General features: G+C 34.1%; 3 protein-coding genes across 12 annotated transcripts; 2 read left to right on the forward strand and 1 right to left on the reverse strand.

Moving 5' to 3' along the window:
- Positions 1 to 1,907: 1,907 nt before the first annotated feature.
- SppL (signal peptide peptidase-like protein) lies at positions 1,908 to 5,399 on the forward strand. Of its 7 annotated transcripts, none has more exons than XM_076688358.1 (7): positions 1,908 to 1,974; positions 3,105 to 3,169; positions 3,241 to 3,389; positions 3,483 to 3,796; positions 3,909 to 4,252; positions 4,333 to 4,758; positions 4,840 to 5,399. In XM_076688358.1, exons 3-7 carry the CDS (start codon positions 3,361 to 3,363, stop codon positions 4,906 to 4,908), a joined length of 1,182 nt encoding a protein of 393 aa, XP_076544473.1. In that variant the 5' UTR covers positions 1,908 to 1,974; positions 3,105 to 3,169; positions 3,241 to 3,360; the 3' UTR covers positions 4,909 to 5,399. The 7 variants fall into 7 exon arrangements, with proteins under 7 accessions (XP_076544473.1, XP_076544471.1, XP_034192474.1 ...); XM_076688356.1 differs by lacking the exon at positions 1,908 to 1,974 and adding an exon at positions 1,985 to 2,492 and having other exon boundaries at positions 3,105 to 3,178; XM_034336583.2 differs by lacking the exon at positions 1,908 to 1,974 and adding an exon at positions 1,985 to 2,492.
- A 68-nt stretch (positions 5,400 to 5,467) lies between these two features.
- Positions 5,468 to 13,389, reverse strand: LOC117609860 (calcium release-activated calcium channel protein 1). Of its 2 annotated transcripts, XM_034336592.2 has the most exons (3): positions 11,746 to 13,389; positions 11,341 to 11,643; positions 5,468 to 9,229 (listed from the first exon to the last, which is right to left on the reverse strand). In XM_034336592.2, exons 1-3 carry the CDS (start codon positions 11,932 to 11,934, stop codon positions 8,738 to 8,740), a joined length of 984 nt encoding a protein of 327 aa, XP_034192483.1. In that variant the 5' UTR covers positions 11,935 to 13,389; the 3' UTR covers positions 5,468 to 8,737. The 2 variants fall into 2 exon arrangements, with proteins under 2 accessions (XP_034192483.1, XP_034192482.1); XM_034336591.2 differs by having other exon boundaries at positions 11,341 to 13,386.
- Positions 13,390 to 14,787: 1,398 nt separating this feature from the next.
- Positions 14,788 to 17,587, forward strand: LOC117609871 (uncharacterized). Of its 3 annotated transcripts, XM_034336621.2 has the most exons (5): positions 15,801 to 15,891; positions 15,967 to 16,107; positions 16,240 to 16,478; positions 16,550 to 16,834; positions 16,922 to 17,587. In XM_034336621.2, exons 3-5 carry the CDS (start codon positions 16,246 to 16,248, stop codon positions 17,154 to 17,156), a joined length of 753 nt encoding a protein of 250 aa, XP_034192512.2. In that variant the 5' UTR covers positions 15,801 to 15,891; positions 15,967 to 16,107; positions 16,240 to 16,245; the 3' UTR covers positions 17,157 to 17,587. The 3 variants fall into 3 exon arrangements, with proteins under 3 accessions (XP_034192511.2, XP_034192512.2, XP_076544476.1); XM_034336620.2 differs by lacking the exons at positions 15,801 to 15,891; positions 15,967 to 16,107 and adding an exon at positions 14,788 to 15,501; XM_076688361.1 differs by lacking the exon at positions 15,967 to 16,107.
- Positions 17,588 to 17,672: the final 85 nt, after the last annotated feature.

Genomic DNA, 17,672 nt, shown 5'->3' on the forward strand with positions numbered 1-17,672 from the left:
CACCGGAAAATCTAGCCCCAGGCAACTTCAACGGCAGACTACTCGCCTCTTATCGAAGAAATTACGGCATCGACTGATCAGACTCGACTCAAATGAAAAGCCGAGGGCTGTACCTTATTTATTTATGTCGTTCCTCAGATACACCTAGCTCTTAGCTCAAAATCTTAATGTCATAGGAAGCGAGCCTATCGAGCCGTGCATCAAGGAATCTGTTTACGTCTTCGGTTTCGTGTTGATTCTCTCATCAGTCTTTGTTCTCATCGATTATATTAAACGGTAACAGTTACGGACGTAACCCTACTTCGCAATTTATTTCCCTCATTGGTTTTAAACAAAAGTCAAATGTGCCCGATGATATATCGGAACTACAACCTATGATTATACCATATGGCTGATATAAATATGATATCATTGTTACTAACATTATTAACACTATATCTATCGGCCGTGGCGAGGTCAGCTACATAGTTCCTACTGGTTTAATGTAATGAAAATAAGTTGCCAATACCGGCTCTGTTGGGTTTTGCTAGAAAAATCCGACTTTTTTAGATCCCGATCGATAAGCCGATTGTTCGGATTCCGGTCGGTAAAGTGTTAATAAAACCACTTTTATTTTTATACATGCAATCATTTAAATATATATGTACTAAATACTTAATTGTGTTTATTTAATGATTAATTCAAACATATAATGTAATTACCAACAATCAATAATCTATAGGTGTGGTGTCGATACGGCGTTAGGCATGTTTGAATTTTGTTGAATGAATGCGGAGTAGGGGTAATGTTCACCGATTACAAGAAGTCCCGTAAGAATAACGCAATCTGATTGGTCGCGCCCCACCTCAGCTCACACGTACTTTCGGTCGTGACGTATGATTGGTCGAAGTGATCACGTTACTAATTAGGCTCGTGTAAAACTAGGGTGTGCGTAGTATCCCCTCTTGTCCTTGTAGCGTCCCGCGAGACTTCTTGTGATCCGTAGACAAGCTATCCGTAAATGAGCTATAAAACGGAATTCGAATTGTCGTTTTAATGAAAGGAAACAATAATTAAGGAACAATATTACTGGATACATTCCTTTAGAAAATCTGATTTAAAAAAATAGAAATTTCTATAACAAATATTTTTCATCGAGTTTTTGTGTACTTTGCTTTGTCAAGGTACATGGATTTATTTTTTTTATTTTTTGTGGTACAAGTAAACATTCAGTAAGCTTGATGAGACTGGAACACGTACAGTACCCGTAAGTTCATCCTGATAATAGCAAGCAACATATAGTTGACTCTGCTTTGCTATTTCATACGCATACGAACGATAACTTTTCCTCCTTCGTGAATAATTTACGCTTAACCATGGTGAAACGTGTACAAAGTAAAACTGTATGCTCATGCAAATCTAACCATAGTCGATTAGCAAAATTGAGTTTCCTTTCAATAATTGAATTCATGCGTGGTCGAATAGAAAAATTACGGTGAGTCGATAAATGATTGCGAAAAACACGCCTACTGTCTCCAGAATGGTGACACTATATCCTCGATAAAGTTACTAGAATTCACTTCATGAGATGCGTCATTTTGTCTTTAGACGTCGAAGAGAAAAGAGTTTATTTTTACATTTTACACTTGGTTTACAAATTAAAACGCTAATTATAATTTAATAGCAAAATCAAATCATCCATAAACGGTAATCTAAAATTCAACCGTTGCGCCATCTACTCGAAAACAATGAAAACTATATTTGCATACAGATATTTTATCGCAGTAAGTCGGTAATATCGGTAAGGCATTTACCCATTATAGCTAATGTTTAATGTTTTTCAATTTTTAACCTCATATTTATCGAAGTTTATCTAAATCAAAACATTATTTTTAATCATTAATATAGATAACCGGCTGTAAAAATAACTCCTTTCTTCAAGCTGTTCTTGTGTTATCCAGTTTTTTCTTAGAATAATGAATAACTTCATTTAAAGTTGGTTGTGTTAAGTATATTATGTGAAAAAGAAGTCATGAAAGTTTCTTCATAACTTCTTTATCCTTTTGTAATATTATACATATAATATTAAGCGTGGAGAATATATAATGATTATATAATGAACAGTGCCTGTCGATTGTTGCATGTTTTAAAACAAAGTGCATCTAGCTTTAGTAGGAGATACAAATAGACCATTGTTATGAAATTCCTTAGATTAATTAAAACAGATAATAAGGAAGTGCATATCATATGCCGTTATATGCATATATTAATTTGTTAAAGTTAATGTGTTTCGAATATCCAGTAGTGGAGCTTGATGCAGGCTGCGCGTCTGCGCCTGTCAACCAGCAGTTGACCTGTGTAGTTGACTGTGGTAGTTGACCGATCGCGCGCTAATATATATTTTTCTCGTGTTTCCGTATCATCTCACGAGTTCCCCAATATCGCGTGAATTGTGTTGGTATACATGAGGTGATGAGAAAGGTTACAAAAGGGCCAGACTTCGGACCGCCCAGGTGAGATATCTGGATCTCTAAAATATCGCGTCGGGATATAATCTGGGGTAAGGGAGTAGCAACCTCTTGGGGCCAGTGCTAGTCACGTGACCCTTCTGTTTACCAAAATGGTGAACGTCTATGTTTTACAAATAATTTTCAGTTCTTCACGAGACCCATTTATTCAACAATAATAGTCCCATGAAACGAAAGCGGGGTCTTGGTGATCGTACCATTAGTGATCAAATGTCATAAACGAACACTTGTAGCTGGTATTATCAGGCTTGTGTTGCGGTTGCTTGTCACAAACGATTGTAGCGAAAGTTTGAAAGTAGCCGTATGAAAGTGTCTGCCGCGTACAAAGTTTCCTTACTTGTGATTGTTACTCGTGTGGTTGAATTCTTTTAATTAATCGAAAGCATTTCAAATATACATTTCTAGGATTCAATGACTGCCATGTTAGTTACACAACTGTTTAGAATTCATTGACCTATTAGAACAGTACTATTTTTTTATGATCTCTGTATGGAGATAAGCATTCATTATTTCATGTAATTTCTTTAATAGCAGTATGCATTGTTTCATTTCATTGCCATCTGTCAATGACATCATGTTTCTGTTTTACCTTTAAAGGGGGTGACCGAGGTTCCACAAGGCCTAATTTCATTACAGACAATGCTGAATGCACAGTGTTGCAGGTATAATCTGTATGTTTTGTTTGAATTTTTATAATTTTGCCTGAACTGATATTAAGTTGTCACTTTTATAGTGATTGCAGATGATCTCTGATGTAGGCTAGTGCAGATAAGAAGCACTTTCAAATAGGACATCTAAATGTCAAAAGGTGTCCTATCATAGCGTTTCATGCTTTGGCCAGGCATTTTTAAAAATGGCCACGTATCAAGTTGACTATCAGTGGTTAGTCTAACAATTGAATTGATCTTATAATTGAAATATCAAAATTCAATTATATGATAATTGAGGGTGAATTAATTGTATGATGATTTTTAGGGCTTATACCATAATGGATTCATCTAGGATATCCACTTTCCTAATATCAATTTTATTGATAGTCTATGGCAGTTTCCGATCTCTAAATATGGAACAGGAAGCTAGAGAAAGAGAGAAAGAAAAGGAACGTAGTAATTTATTGACTGGGATTTTGAGTAATAGTAGCACGGCAAATGCAGATGGTGCTAATGGAAGAGTTCAAACCTTAAACACAATGCATGCTCTTTGTCTACCTCTTGGTGCTTCCATTTCTCTACTTGTCATGTTTTTCTTCTTTGACAGTATGCAGATGCTTGTAGCAATTTGTACAGCCAGTAAGTCTTAAGAAACATATGTAATTATTATCATTCGCCTGACAAATAATTACCAAAATTTAACACGTTCTTTTTTTTTTTTGAGATGTTTGATTACTTTTTTTGTTTACAGTTGTAGCTACAGTTGCACTGGCATTTCTTCTGTTGCCCATGTGTCAATACATCATTAGACCATGCTCAGATGGTAATAAAATATCCTTCGGTGTTTGCGGAAGGTTTACAGGGGCAGAATTACTTTCATTTTCACTGAGTGTGAGCATAGTATGCATCTGGGTACTAACTGGACATTGGCTACTCATGGATGCAATGGGCATGGGACTTTGCGTGGCATTCATTGCATTCATTAGATTACCTAGTCTAAAGGTATCCACTATATTGTTAACTGGATTACTGATTTATGATGTCTTCTGGGTTTTCTTTTCATCTTATATATTCAGCACAAATGTAATGGTTAAGGTAAGTTTGATGAAATTTAGGCAAAATAATCTATACAATTTGTAACATTATTATAATATGTATTTGTTTTTCAACGATAGGTAGCAACTAGACCAGCGGATAATCCAGTAAATCTTGTGGCTAGAAGGTTGCACTTAGGAGGTGTAGCAAGAGAAGCACCAAAACTTCCTTTACCTGGAAAATTAGTTTTTCCATCAATGCATCAAGCAGGACATTTTTCAATGTTAGGTCTTGGCGATGTTGTCATGCCAGGTCTTTTGCTTTGCTTCGTCTTACGATATGACGCATACAAAAAGACTCAATTGTTGCCCGGTGGTTGTGAAACAGGGATTCCACCTCCGCGTCACATCAATCGCATTAGTTATTTTCACTGTTCTTTAATTGGTTACTTTCTTGGTTTACTTACTGCTACTGTAAGCTCTGAGGTGTTCAAAGCTGCGCAACCTGCCTTATTGTACCTTGTGCCCTTCACTCTATTGCCATTACTTACAATGGCATATTTGAAGGTATTTATGAGTGAATTGCTGTTACTTTTGCCGCGTTTTTACACAAGTACAAATTATAAAAATATAACATTGACGTTTTAGGGAGATCTACGTCGAATGTGGAGTGAACCATTCATATCTCAACAACCTCCTAAACACATGGAAGTTTGACAACAGTCATGGATTTATGTATATTACACATCATGGGAGGAAAATCATTCGTATGAATCCTCTTGTCACTTATCATCACGTCCTTATTTTTATCAATGTCATCTAATGTAAGTAATTTTTTTTTACACGTGAAACATCTTTTAATGGCCACTGTGCAAATTACAATTTCATACATCAAAAGCGTTGCGAGTGATTCCCAACGTAACTAAAGAAATACCGTGCTACGACATTGATTTAATATAATATTAAACATGTAAACTGGGGATTTTTTTTTAATCGGAGGGAAGAAAGTTCTCTAAATGTTGAGAATACTGACTATTTCGAATACGTTGTCGGTATTCTTTTTGTGTCTTAAATTCGATGTTGAGTAATTGAATGGGCTATATATAGTAGATAAAATAAATAATACTGATTATTATCTCACAATCTATTAAGTATATCAAAACGCGTGTTAAGATTCACTTTAAAAAAGCAAAAAAAAAAAAAAGAAACAGACATGCGTTTGTTTTACTTCTACAGCGAGTTTATCATACAAATTTTGTATGCTTCGAAATACACATTTTTCATTCTTTTTTTACACCAAACTAATAACGTGTTTATATATTAAATAGTTTTGCTCTAACTCCGTTATAAATGTGTGTGATATTCTATGCAGAAAAGATTTTTTAATTTATTATCCAATCGATATCAGAATAATTGTATGTAACATGTAGTTATGGATAGAATAATTTAATAATTGTTCAAGGATTTCCACAAAGATCTAGTGAACGTATGTGTGTAGGTTGTGACTTTGTTTTAACTTGGGACTAGTATAAAAAAAAAGTGTTCTTTATGCAAAATTGTATATAAATTTTTCGTTTTTATAAACTTAAGAGTTAAAGAAGAAAAAAAAGAATTGACAATTTGTTATTAGGATTAACAGCAAGCATTTCCAACTTGCCAAACGTCTTGCTAGCTTTGTATAGCACGACGAAAATTGGAAAGATTTTCTAAGTAAAGATGAAAGTGGAAGTTGTAAAACTTTATTGTGAAAAGTAAATTGCAGATTTAAGTCTTGATTTTTCAAGGACTATCTCTCGTGATAAGGACAATGTTCACGATTGCAACACAGAGTGTTTTAACCAAGCTCTTGCTATGGATAGGCACCAGAAAGACTTTTTTATGTTTATTTAAAAACAAGACTGAAAATAATATTGTATGAAAGCCAACGTATTGAGAAGTCTCTCAGAAACAATCAATTCCTTTGTTCAATTTCTTTCATCTCAATTTATATAGTATCGTAGATTGATACAATATGATATATGATACAATATTATGCAACATGACACAAATACAATAATAATTGCTTTTACAATATTCATATATAATTTGCAGTAGATTATATGAAGTTTAGCGTCAGAGATTGTATTAGTTTATTTACTGGTTATTTTTATATTACTTTATTCAACACATTCTGAAAGTAACGAAGAAATTATATGTATATCTGGAATTTTGGTTTCTTGAATATATATATATATATCTTTTTTTTGTTGGATAAGGATATTTTAAGGGAACTAGTACATTTCTTAACATAATATGTTTTGCATCTAGAATGGTATAATGGTATTAAGAGCGATAAATTATCGGAGATAGAAATATAGCATCAATTTAAAAAGTAATGTAACTTGTAAACTTGTATATTGACCTAGAAACTAAAAATCTACTCCGTAATATGGGTGACGAGAAAAAACGAAAATAAATATTATATTTGCAATCTTGTTCTTTAGAAACATTTTAGTAATTTGTTCGTAAAAGTACTTCGTCTTTACTTTTATAAATATTAATGTCAAAAATAGTATTATACAAAAACTAATAACTTTCTAAACAAAAGAAAAAATAGCAAGAAGGATCATTTGTATATGAAATTATTTTTTTACTTGCGTTAATGCAGTTCGAACAATTAACACAATTTATACGAGCAATTAATACCTCACATATAAAATACACTTTTTGATACGATTTTCATTAGTTTTTGTATAAAACTGCGATCCTTACCGTGCTTCATTCATTTACCTGTCTATAGCACAAGCAATTCATTGTGCGTCCTAAGGAAATGATTTTTAGACAAACCAGAGAAATATTTGTTTCAGTAATAAGATATAAAGACATGCAAGTAACAAAGTATATTTTAACTACTTCTGTTAAAATAAAAAGGAGAAAAAAGTAAAAATAGCAACAGAAGATTTGGTTATCTTTAGTAGAAATTCATCTATCAGTGTGTTATTAAACTTCAGAAAATTTAAGACCCACTTTACAGTTCATTGTAATGGTACTTGCTTTTTCTTTCTTCAAATAAATTAACGTACATTATCATACAGGGTTCATTTTTCTGTGATGTACGTTTTATAACTTCTTTCTTTCCACTGTACATACTGTTAACATTATACAATAATTTTATATCAGTTATTTCTCGCCTATCCTGTAATCCAGTTTACTGTATAAAATTATTAAACGCATAAAAAGGGAACCTCTATGATCAGAGACATTGTGTAATATAGGGCAGGTTTCAATATCTTCGTTATTGCATGCAAAAGAAAGGTCCATGGAACAACAATTTTAAAAGCAAAACACTTGTATACTCCTCTTGCTTCGATTGCACTTCTTCGTTTAATTTAATATAATTCTCTTTCTTTTGTTTTTGTACAAACAGAATTTGAAGCATAATAATGTAGAAAATATCAACTGTAAGATTATATAACTTAGTTTATGGTGAAAATGAAAGGAGTATAAGAAGAAATTCTATTCCCCTTCTCACAACTTATTATAAAGAACCACGTTTTCATTAACGAGAGTCTTCAAGTCTGACAAATTATTTATTTGACTAGGATACCAAGAACGGAGGCATGTACATAAATCACACGTATTCGATTGTCCTTCAGTTTTCCCACAAACTAAGTGACAAAATGAAAATATATATATATATATATATATATAATATAATATATTAGTGATACGATGTATGAAATAAAAAAGCAAAGTAAAGAAGAAATCGGAAATTAAGTCATAAATAGAGTTATAATTAAATGCTAAATAATTATAGCTGATATTATTAAGAGCACTTTGCTTGTACTGTTGCAATTCTCGACTTGCATGTGTACAGCTATGTACATTTATATATATATATATAATATATATAATATTATATATATATTATAAAAAAAAAGATCATTTTCACATGATCGCGTTAAATAAGTAAACTTATTGAATAAACATACATGTGTTCTTTTTCCATCGCTTTTATACATATACATATATCTGTTCTGATAGCCTACATACTATGTTATTTTATTTCTCAGTTGTTTATAATTAATACGGTTTGGTACGTAATTGACCCTTTTAAGAGTACAGTATTGGTCACGTTATCACCCACATATCTGCATTAAGCTAATATTTGCTTCTTTACTATATCACATAATTTATTATCTTCATAAGAGTTACTTATATCAGATAACAAAAATTCTAAAAATATGCAAAAGTTTTTATTTTGCGTATCTCTGATAACCATCCATTTGAATGAAACAAATTATGTACAGTACAAATGGCCATTATAATGATCATTTTTAGTGAGAAAAAGATGACATAATCAGTACACAATTATTTCATTAAAGATAGCAATTTCTACAGAATAACTGACGTCATTGTACAACATTTGTTTTGCATTCAATCTTATTATTAAGTTCATCTCACCATGTTCATAAGATTGGATACAAAAGAATTACACGAAACAAGGTAATCATTTAGCTGAATCAGAGTTAATTTACCAAACGAGTTAATGTAAAAGCCTACCGTTTTATACGCTGCTCTGTCCCATCGTCACGTTATCTAAATTCCTTTTAATACTTTCCAATTCGTTCATATCAGAGACGGATGATTCACATTTATAAACTACCAACGAATGATAAAAGTGAACAGCGAATGCAATGAACACTATGAGCACCGGTATCACTATGATAGTACTGGCAGTAGCTGCGGTGAACGAGTAATCCCAGAATTTCACCCAACAGAGTATGGCTACCTCTACTAGGAACAGAAACAAACCTAATACCGTGGAAAATGCCCATGCTAATTCGATAAAACCCCGCATTCTTTCGTGCGGTGATTCCGTAACGAGACGCGACATCTGAAGTTTACTGACAGCCTCGATATTGGGTAATAAATATGTGCTTATCATTAAAGCAAAGATGTGTACTGATACTAGAACGGTTGTGCAAACAGCGAATATCACAAACAGCCATTCTGGGACCGCGGTTGGCTCGTTTATCTGTAACTCCACCATAGCCACCTGGAAAGATAAAGAAGAGAAGAAAAGATTTACCATTTTAATACCATCCAATAAAGGCAAGTATTTCTAAGAAATATTTTGTACATCAACCTTGGAGCTGTACGAATAGCTGTCTAAAGCTATTCTTGAATTGCACGGTTCTTCTTGGAATATGTAATTTCAGATGCTTATAATGATGGATGGTCGAAACTTCTTATGAGTTATTATGCTGTTCAAGAATATTCCAGTCCTCGTGATGATTTTCAAGGTTTATTGCAACCTTAACACGTTAAATGCCGCAGTGATAATTATTGTTAATATTAACATTATTTCTGGCTACTTCATTCATCCACCAAATATCCGCAACCCTAACTATAAAGGTAGTATATCCTTTAAGGGGTTACACCTAGTTAGGAGGCCGGAAAAAAGCGATTTTTTAAGTATTTTTTTTTTTTGCAAAGAAGTTTGCATTTATTTACATTGAATTAAGTTGATCTTCACGTATACACTAATACCTATATATATATTTTTCAAAATATTGATTTAGTTAATATAAGGTAAAACCTTGTCTTTAATTGAAGGTTTTATTATTCATTTTATAAACAATTTAAAACGAAATTTTTTGTCGAAAATGTCAATTTTTTTTTTTTGAGAAGCCGCCATTTTGTGATATTTTGCTTATTCCTTCGATTAAAGACAAGATTTTACCTTATATTAACTAAATCTTCATTGCTGTTTGATTTCAGATGATCCAGTCCAGAGATATCTTGCTCACCGCAAGACGCCTTCTTTTGGGGGTGCTCTCGGAGATCGGCCCTAGCGGCTCGATAAATCAATATTTTTGTAAAAAAAAAAATATGAGTATCAACTTAATTCAATGTAAAAAGATTCATTAAAATAAATTCAAACGTCTTCTCAAAAAAAATATTTGAAAAATCGCTTCTTTTCGACCTCCTGACTAGGTATAACCCTTTAGGTGCTTAATACTTTTGATAAACGGACCATACGTGTACGTAATTACAATATGTGATTGTTATTCCGTTTAAAAATTGAAACATGTTTGTTCACGAACAATAGACTGTTAAATGCTTAAGGGAATCTAATCTAGTAATTGTATAAACACGTTTATAGCACTTAAAGAGTTAATTATACAATTGTACAATATTTGAGGTATCGAGCATCGATGTCCCTCATAACCAGTCAATGCGTTAATGACAGAGGACGAATGATTAGTAAACAAATACTAATATTACTAGTTCTGTGTACGTAGACCGGTAATACTAGATCGAAGGCGGGTCCATTGAATGTTTGATAATCAATTATACGTTAGCGTGATGCTTATTGTTAAAAATGTGATATTTGTCTTATGTAATCACAGATGAGTCCGAAGATTACACGGAATTGTCGTCCAAGTCTATTTAATGATTTTCAGGAAACAGTTGTATAATCCATCGCGGGTTCTCTGATTCTACAAATATATACACATACACGCAGGTTCTCCTTGGAAAAATTAACTTGACGAAGAATTTTTACCCGCTACGACCATTTGGAATTTACATCAACATCATTTTATTTTTTATCGCCAACGAGATGTTTCACGCATCGCAGGCATTCGATAATAATCGTACATCATCGATCAGATCATCAAAGAGACGTTTAACCGAGGAAACACGATAGACAAGGAATTTTTCAACAGAACGCAATAACATTAACCCTTGTTTCTTAAACATGGATGAATTTTGTCCAGGATAGTTCCAAGGGTAGTCATTTTTTGGAAACCAAAGTAAACAGATTCTCATTCACCCTTCTAAATAAAATGATTCCATAGTGGAATCCGGTCATACAAGGTCAACTTCCTCTATCAATTACTCGTCGAATAGCTTTCTATAGAAAACACAAAGGATCCACACGAAGACATTCAAATTTTCTATTACAATATGCTTAATTAATTAATATATGTCTCATTATATTTTCACTGTGGCATTCAACGTGTTAGTATTCATTTTGTAAGAAAACCGAAACCATGGTATTCTAAACAATTATAAATTATACCGTGCCATATTACATAGGTACGTTCTTTTTTTACTGCATCATTTAACTACTTTTTGTTTGCTAAAGCAGATACCACTCACCATAGCAAATCCACTTAACAGTTCCGACGTTGTTGCGGTCGCTTTCAACTTAGCTCTGCTCATGTGAAGTCTTCGCCACGAGAGACCTTCGGGACCGTCTTGGTCTTGGTCTGTGTGATGAGAAGATGGTGTTTGTGGTGGTTGAGATCCTGCACACGTACAGCAACATGTGTACGGCGCCACATTGTTTCCTGAGATATGACTGTTCGAATGGGGACTCGAAAACGGAAGGCTGCCCATCGATCTCATATCTAATGCTACATAACGATTCTGTCTGTTTCTAGGCGATAGAACCAATTCACTCTGCGAAGGATACAACGTGCTTTTAGATGTCTGACAAGAGTAACTCAGATTATCACCGATTTGACTCTGTTTCGGGAGATAAGCGATAGAAGTTGGTCTTACTCTTTGATTTGCGTACGTTAATTGGGTAAAGTCAATCTGAGTCGATTTATTTAACTTTCCTGGTATATCCTCGATGCTCTTGTTCATCGGGATCGCATTGATTTTTCGTTGTTTCTCATCTTGTATCGGTGCATTGTTCTTATTAGATGTATCCTTTTCAGCGAACGGACCGAGATTGTTGTTCGACATAGTTGCCGCGTCCTGGTTACGACGAGCCTGCCGCCAAATTCTTGCTGACCCGACACCTGACTGCGAAGAATAACCCGCCTACCTCATCGATGGTACACCTCGGTGAAACAAGTTCAAGGAATCGTGGCACAGTTCTTCGCGTTATTTAATTCACCAACACCTCAACCATTGTGTTTCCTTTCGAAAGGATTGGCTCACCGCGGCACACGTTTAAACAATCACTGTGGCGATTATTGTACGTTCAAGTTCTACCGTCTTGTTCCATGTCTTCGGTGGGACGTTCAATTACTTTGCGAACGGTATATCATATTATATTTTCCGTGAAAACACGACAGGTCGCACCGAACGTTTATCAATATGATGCATCGTAGGCGCGACACTGAACGGTACAGCTGGCCGATGGTGTCAAGCAGCACATATTTCTCAAGATGTTATTTTAGAAAGAGAGACAAGCCAGCGTGCGTGGTATGGTGCACGCGTTTCAGTAATAGAGTGACGAACGGAGAAGGAGAAAAAAATAAGCAGCAACTAGAGACCCGAACGACTCTGGAACACTGACCCAATCCCGCTATTGCATTGTCGAGAAACACCACATGACGTACATACCCGTCTGAATCATAACAGTAGTATTAATTGCCTCGGAGCCATATCGGACACATAATAACCGGCTACGGGCTGCCTTAACCGTGTATGTACGTGAGCGTTTCCCGACGAAGATGTGCACACGCCTCTCCTCTCTCACGTGTCCTCGCTGAAAGATGCGACTGCGGCCAATGACGCTTGTTTTTCTTGCCTTTGAGAATGAGATAAGGTAAAACGTATCTGGCCAGGTATCGAGACGCCGCCGGTAATAATGCAATTAATTTGCGGTTAAAGGGAAATCCCTGTAGCGGTTCTCATTTGCTACACTTTACATTTTTTGTTTTCCCCTTGATAAGGTGATAAATTTCTGTATTTCACGAATTCCATTATCATCATTTTGAGATACAGTGACGAACATCAAGATATTGATGAATGCCTCGGGGCTCACAAAAGGCCGGCATCATGTCTAATTTCACTGCGATAATTAACGAATTAATTATATAATTTCCTACGCATTGTTAAATCATAAGGTATTCGATTAAAAATAATTATTGTAAGATTTACAAACGCACAATTTGCTTTCACTGTTAACAGGCGGCACGGTTCAAAATCACTTGCTCGCAGGATGTGTCTGAAATCGCGTAAATCGATTGAAACGAGACGCGCACTTTATATTTACAAGTGGCACGAGAATTTTTCTCGCATGCAGATAAGCAGAGGTTCGTGATGCACACGAAAGGTGCATTTATTGAAACGCATACTTTGGAATCAATGTGGAAAAACCACTTTCAATCGCAGCCAATACGGTGGAGGACGAGCTGGGATTATTTACGAAAGACCACCCGTCCTCGACAGCAGAAATAGCGGTTGCTTTTCCGCCTCTTTCGTATCTATCCAGTTCAGTGCAATCGTCATTGGTGCACGCGATGCATGAACAACATTTTTCTCAGGTTACCGGCATTTCAACATGTTGACTGCCATATCAGTTATCATATTTATCAGAAAGGAAAATTAAAGAAAATTCTAAGTAGTATTGATATTATATTAATTTTATAAGGTATCTAGTTGGAAATTCCACACTATAAACGCCATAGGGGATCACCGGTATTACGAATCGAATATACTCGAATAACTGATAGTGGTAATTCCAACCTCTTCATTTTGAATGTCCAAAGAAAATGTATTTTATATTAAGCAACCACTTTAGACAATAAAACATATTACGTGCTTTTTGTATTCCGCGTAACAAGCAAAAGATGACGTAGGACAGGTTTCAAGAAACCGTGTGAATGTATGCCATCGACGATTTATAGAAAAAGATTTATCTATCTACAGTCTCGTTTGCATTCTCGATTGTGTACGTTTAGAATAGGAACTTCTTGAGTAAGTACATAGCTAGGAAAACTGATAAAATCATTGTGAAAAGCAATAATATAGTTCATGTTTTCCATTGATTTTTATTGTGTTTTGCACGACTGAAACATTCCAGTTACCTCACATACAAAGGCGTTACGTGGAAAGATTAGGAGATTGAGACTAAGGTCTGAATAAAAGTAGCATAATGGTAAAAGGAAATTTTTTTTTCGTTTCCTATGTCACGTGTCGACCTTTCATAGTTAAACTGGTTCTAAACTACTGTCAAATTGAAAATTCATGCAGAGGGGATAGAAATAGTTTCTCGGCCGTAAATTAGGAACTTGAACAAAATAACATCAAGCAAAATTCACAGTAAAATATTTTCATTGTCTTAATAAGTAATGATACATATTATAATTTAATTGTAAGAGAATCTTAATTTCTTATTAACTTCACAGTTAGGTTTTATAAGATTTATTTTCCAGATTATTTAAGAAAGGAATGCTAAAATATGTATGATTGTATTGCTTATAACATGAAATTGTAAAATGTAGAGCATATCTGTTCCTACAACCAGGCAACAAAGAATTCTCGCAGCGGTGTATATCCGGTTGCAGTTTTCAAGGTGCAATTGTAAACTATTGCACATTTATCGATAAATGTTGTTAGTGTTGGGCAATTTAATAATATTTCTATCCGGACTGTCATAAATCTATTAGATTATATTTAATGCATAATGTACGGTATAATATAATACATTTAAAAGTTTATCCAGAAATTGATATAATTATATGGTTTGTACTCCTTGCTTTCAAGTTTTTTTAAAAATAAATATATATTATAAAGATAATTCGCGAAGAATTAAATACTCTTTATAATCAAAATGTTATTCCAGTTAATTTGATATTAAAAATGTAATGCAATTGCATTTACATATTTTTTCGCAACATTTGTTCATGCGAGAATATTCCAGCGATTTGTAGAAAAGATTTGTTTCACCGCGGCACGATATGCGCATGCGCAAAGTTTTCATAGTAGCCAAACTTACAAGCTTAAAGCCTCAGTTTGGATGTATGGTTGCTAAGATCACTGTGTGTTATTGTCGTTTGAGGCAGTTAATCTCATAGTTTGTGTATATACAACTTGAATAATTCTTGTGTGTATTTGTTTAGTAAAGAAGGCATCACATAAACTGTTTATCATATAACATTAAATGACTTCTTCCATACGCTTGACGGATTGGTCCATTGTGATACTGTGAGGGACGAAAACAAACAACTGGTTCTGTGCGATCTTTCTCGAATGATGCATCAAATATCGTAGAGCGAATTGTTGATAAATATATCACAACTCATCAGATTCCAGATCTTTTCTGCATACGTTAACAGACGTATACATTGTTTTACAGAAACGTGTTCATTTTGTGATCAGCTTATAAGTGAACGATAGAGGTTAGCGTCTGGCAGAGTTGAAGAATTTGTATCGTACATTTTTTTTATAGCTGTGCCAAAAGCGTATGTTACACAACACGAATGCTTTTGTGAAATTGTACGGAAGCATTGCTTTGTTACGACGCAAACTCTAAGCCTGAAGCGTGTTCTCTAGAGCTCTCAGTGGTTCCAAATGACAGTAGGCACTTCTTTATCTATAAATTTTATACAGTAATTTAATGAAAAATAGATAAATAAATAAAAGAACAAAATATTGTAGAAGTTATAGTACATTGCCCAGAAATTTAATTAAATTTGGTTGAACTTTACTTCAGGGGCCCAAAAATTATGGCCTTTTTTTTTATCTTCTTGAAGTATTTAACGAGTAGAATCTAAAAATCCTAGTTTTAAGGCGCGGAATCCATCGGTTCAGAAGTTATGCGTGTGTAAAACTGAGCGTTTTTAGTGTATTTGACATGTTACTTCGACACCATATTGCTTGTTGTCCAATGAGTGGAGTCGCCGTCGGTAAAACAGAATTATTTATATATACATACATAAGTGGCGGCCTAAACTCGGTATACCTAAGGTTAGTTTTTTTTTTTTATAAACAATATCCTCTCGGATTTGATAAGAATTGATGTTACTCACACCCAACGAATAGAGTTCAACTGGTGGCCGGGAAAGGATTGGATGCGGGGAAGAGTCAATTTGGCGTCGAAATAACCTGTCAAATACGCTAAAACCGCTCACTTTTACACATGCATAACTTTTGAACCGATGGATTCCGCGCCTTAAAACTTAGGTTTTTAGATTCTACTCGTTAAATACTTTAAGAAGATAAAAAAAAAAGGCCATAATTTTTGTGCCCCCAAAGTAAAGTTCAACCATAGCATTATCTATGAAGTATCAAATGTATTTTCCTCCTCCGGTTCAGAATGCAATGGGAGGAGCAAATCTTCATACACCCTCGTCCATATTTCAACACATGATGGGTCAACAAAGTACATCACAATCTGGGCCATGGTTACAAATGCCACAAGTGCCTCCAATGTCAATATCATGGAGTTTGCCAGCCATGCAGCAACCTGAATTAGTCAGATTTACTGGTGGACCAAGTTTTGAACCTATTGCCCACCAGAAGAGAAAACTTGAAACACCTGATCTGTTGGATATGTATGTAACATAAATATATGTTATAATACTTGATGTTTCAATTCTATATCTAATAAATTATAATATTGCAGGAGGCAGACAAAACAATTCATAACGGAAGAAAAAATGGCTGCACATTTCAAGGATCTGCACATTAGTTCTAGTTTTCAGTCACACTCTTCGGTAGCATCAACTTCAACAGCTGGTATACAACCATCGAACCTCCCTAAGGAGCTGAACATGGAACTAGACATGGATGCAGCTAATGTTGTTGATGCAGATCAAGCAAAATCTGGACATCCCAGATTGATTCTATCCGAAGAATTAAAAAGACTCCAACAGGAACCCATTCTTCCATCTTCTTTGTTATCCAAATTGTAAGTATAAGTTATATGTTACAGTTTAACAGAAATACAATTTAGTTTAGTAAAGTCGATAAAAGCTTTAAAGATTTTCTCTTTCAGAGAGAGGCCCTCCATGGCTCTAGTTCTTTGGGAACCACCAAACAAACATTTACGTATTTTACCAACGCGAGATACACCGACTCCTATACCAAGTGCGTCCGATGATAACAATAATAATAATAATAATAATAATAATAATAATAACAACAACAACAACAACAATAATGAAACTATGTCTGATCTAAATCAAACAGTATCAAGTAATCGCTTAGTTTTTGAACCAATGGAATTATGAAGGTAATTCACTGGCATATTGCATTCACATTTTCGTATACTGTTAGAAGAGGAAGAGGAAAAAGAAGAAGAAGGATACGATATTGTGTTCTAAAATGTATGTAAATTAGGTGAAAAAAAAAAAAAAAAAAATATGTCATACCTTATATTTTTTATTCGATACTGTTGTACTTGTGGAGCGTTGTAAAATAATAGGTATGAAGCCTTCTTATCGAATGAATTGGTTAACTAATTATTCAGTGAGGTTTTGTTACAATTATGTCTTTGAGTTAAAGAAATAAAAATACAAAAATAGTCATAATCAGATAATCAACTTCGTTTTGTATGTTAAATATGATTTGCGTGCGTATATTAGACGCAGGAAAAAAAAATAGAAAAAAAGGAATTTATTCATTAATAAATGCGTTCACGGATTTAATGTAAAACTCAGTATTATTGTAATCATTATTAACACATTAAGCCAAATAATTCGATAGATATTAATTTCTGCTATTTTTGGAGTGTTATGTTGGATAGT

The sequence above is a fragment of the Osmia lignaria genome, chromosome 5 (genome assembly GCF_051020975.1).
Source record: "Osmia lignaria lignaria isolate PbOS001 chromosome 5, iyOsmLign1, whole genome shotgun sequence".
Lineage (NCBI taxonomy): Eukaryota > Metazoa > Arthropoda > Insecta > Hymenoptera > Megachilidae > Osmia > Osmia lignaria.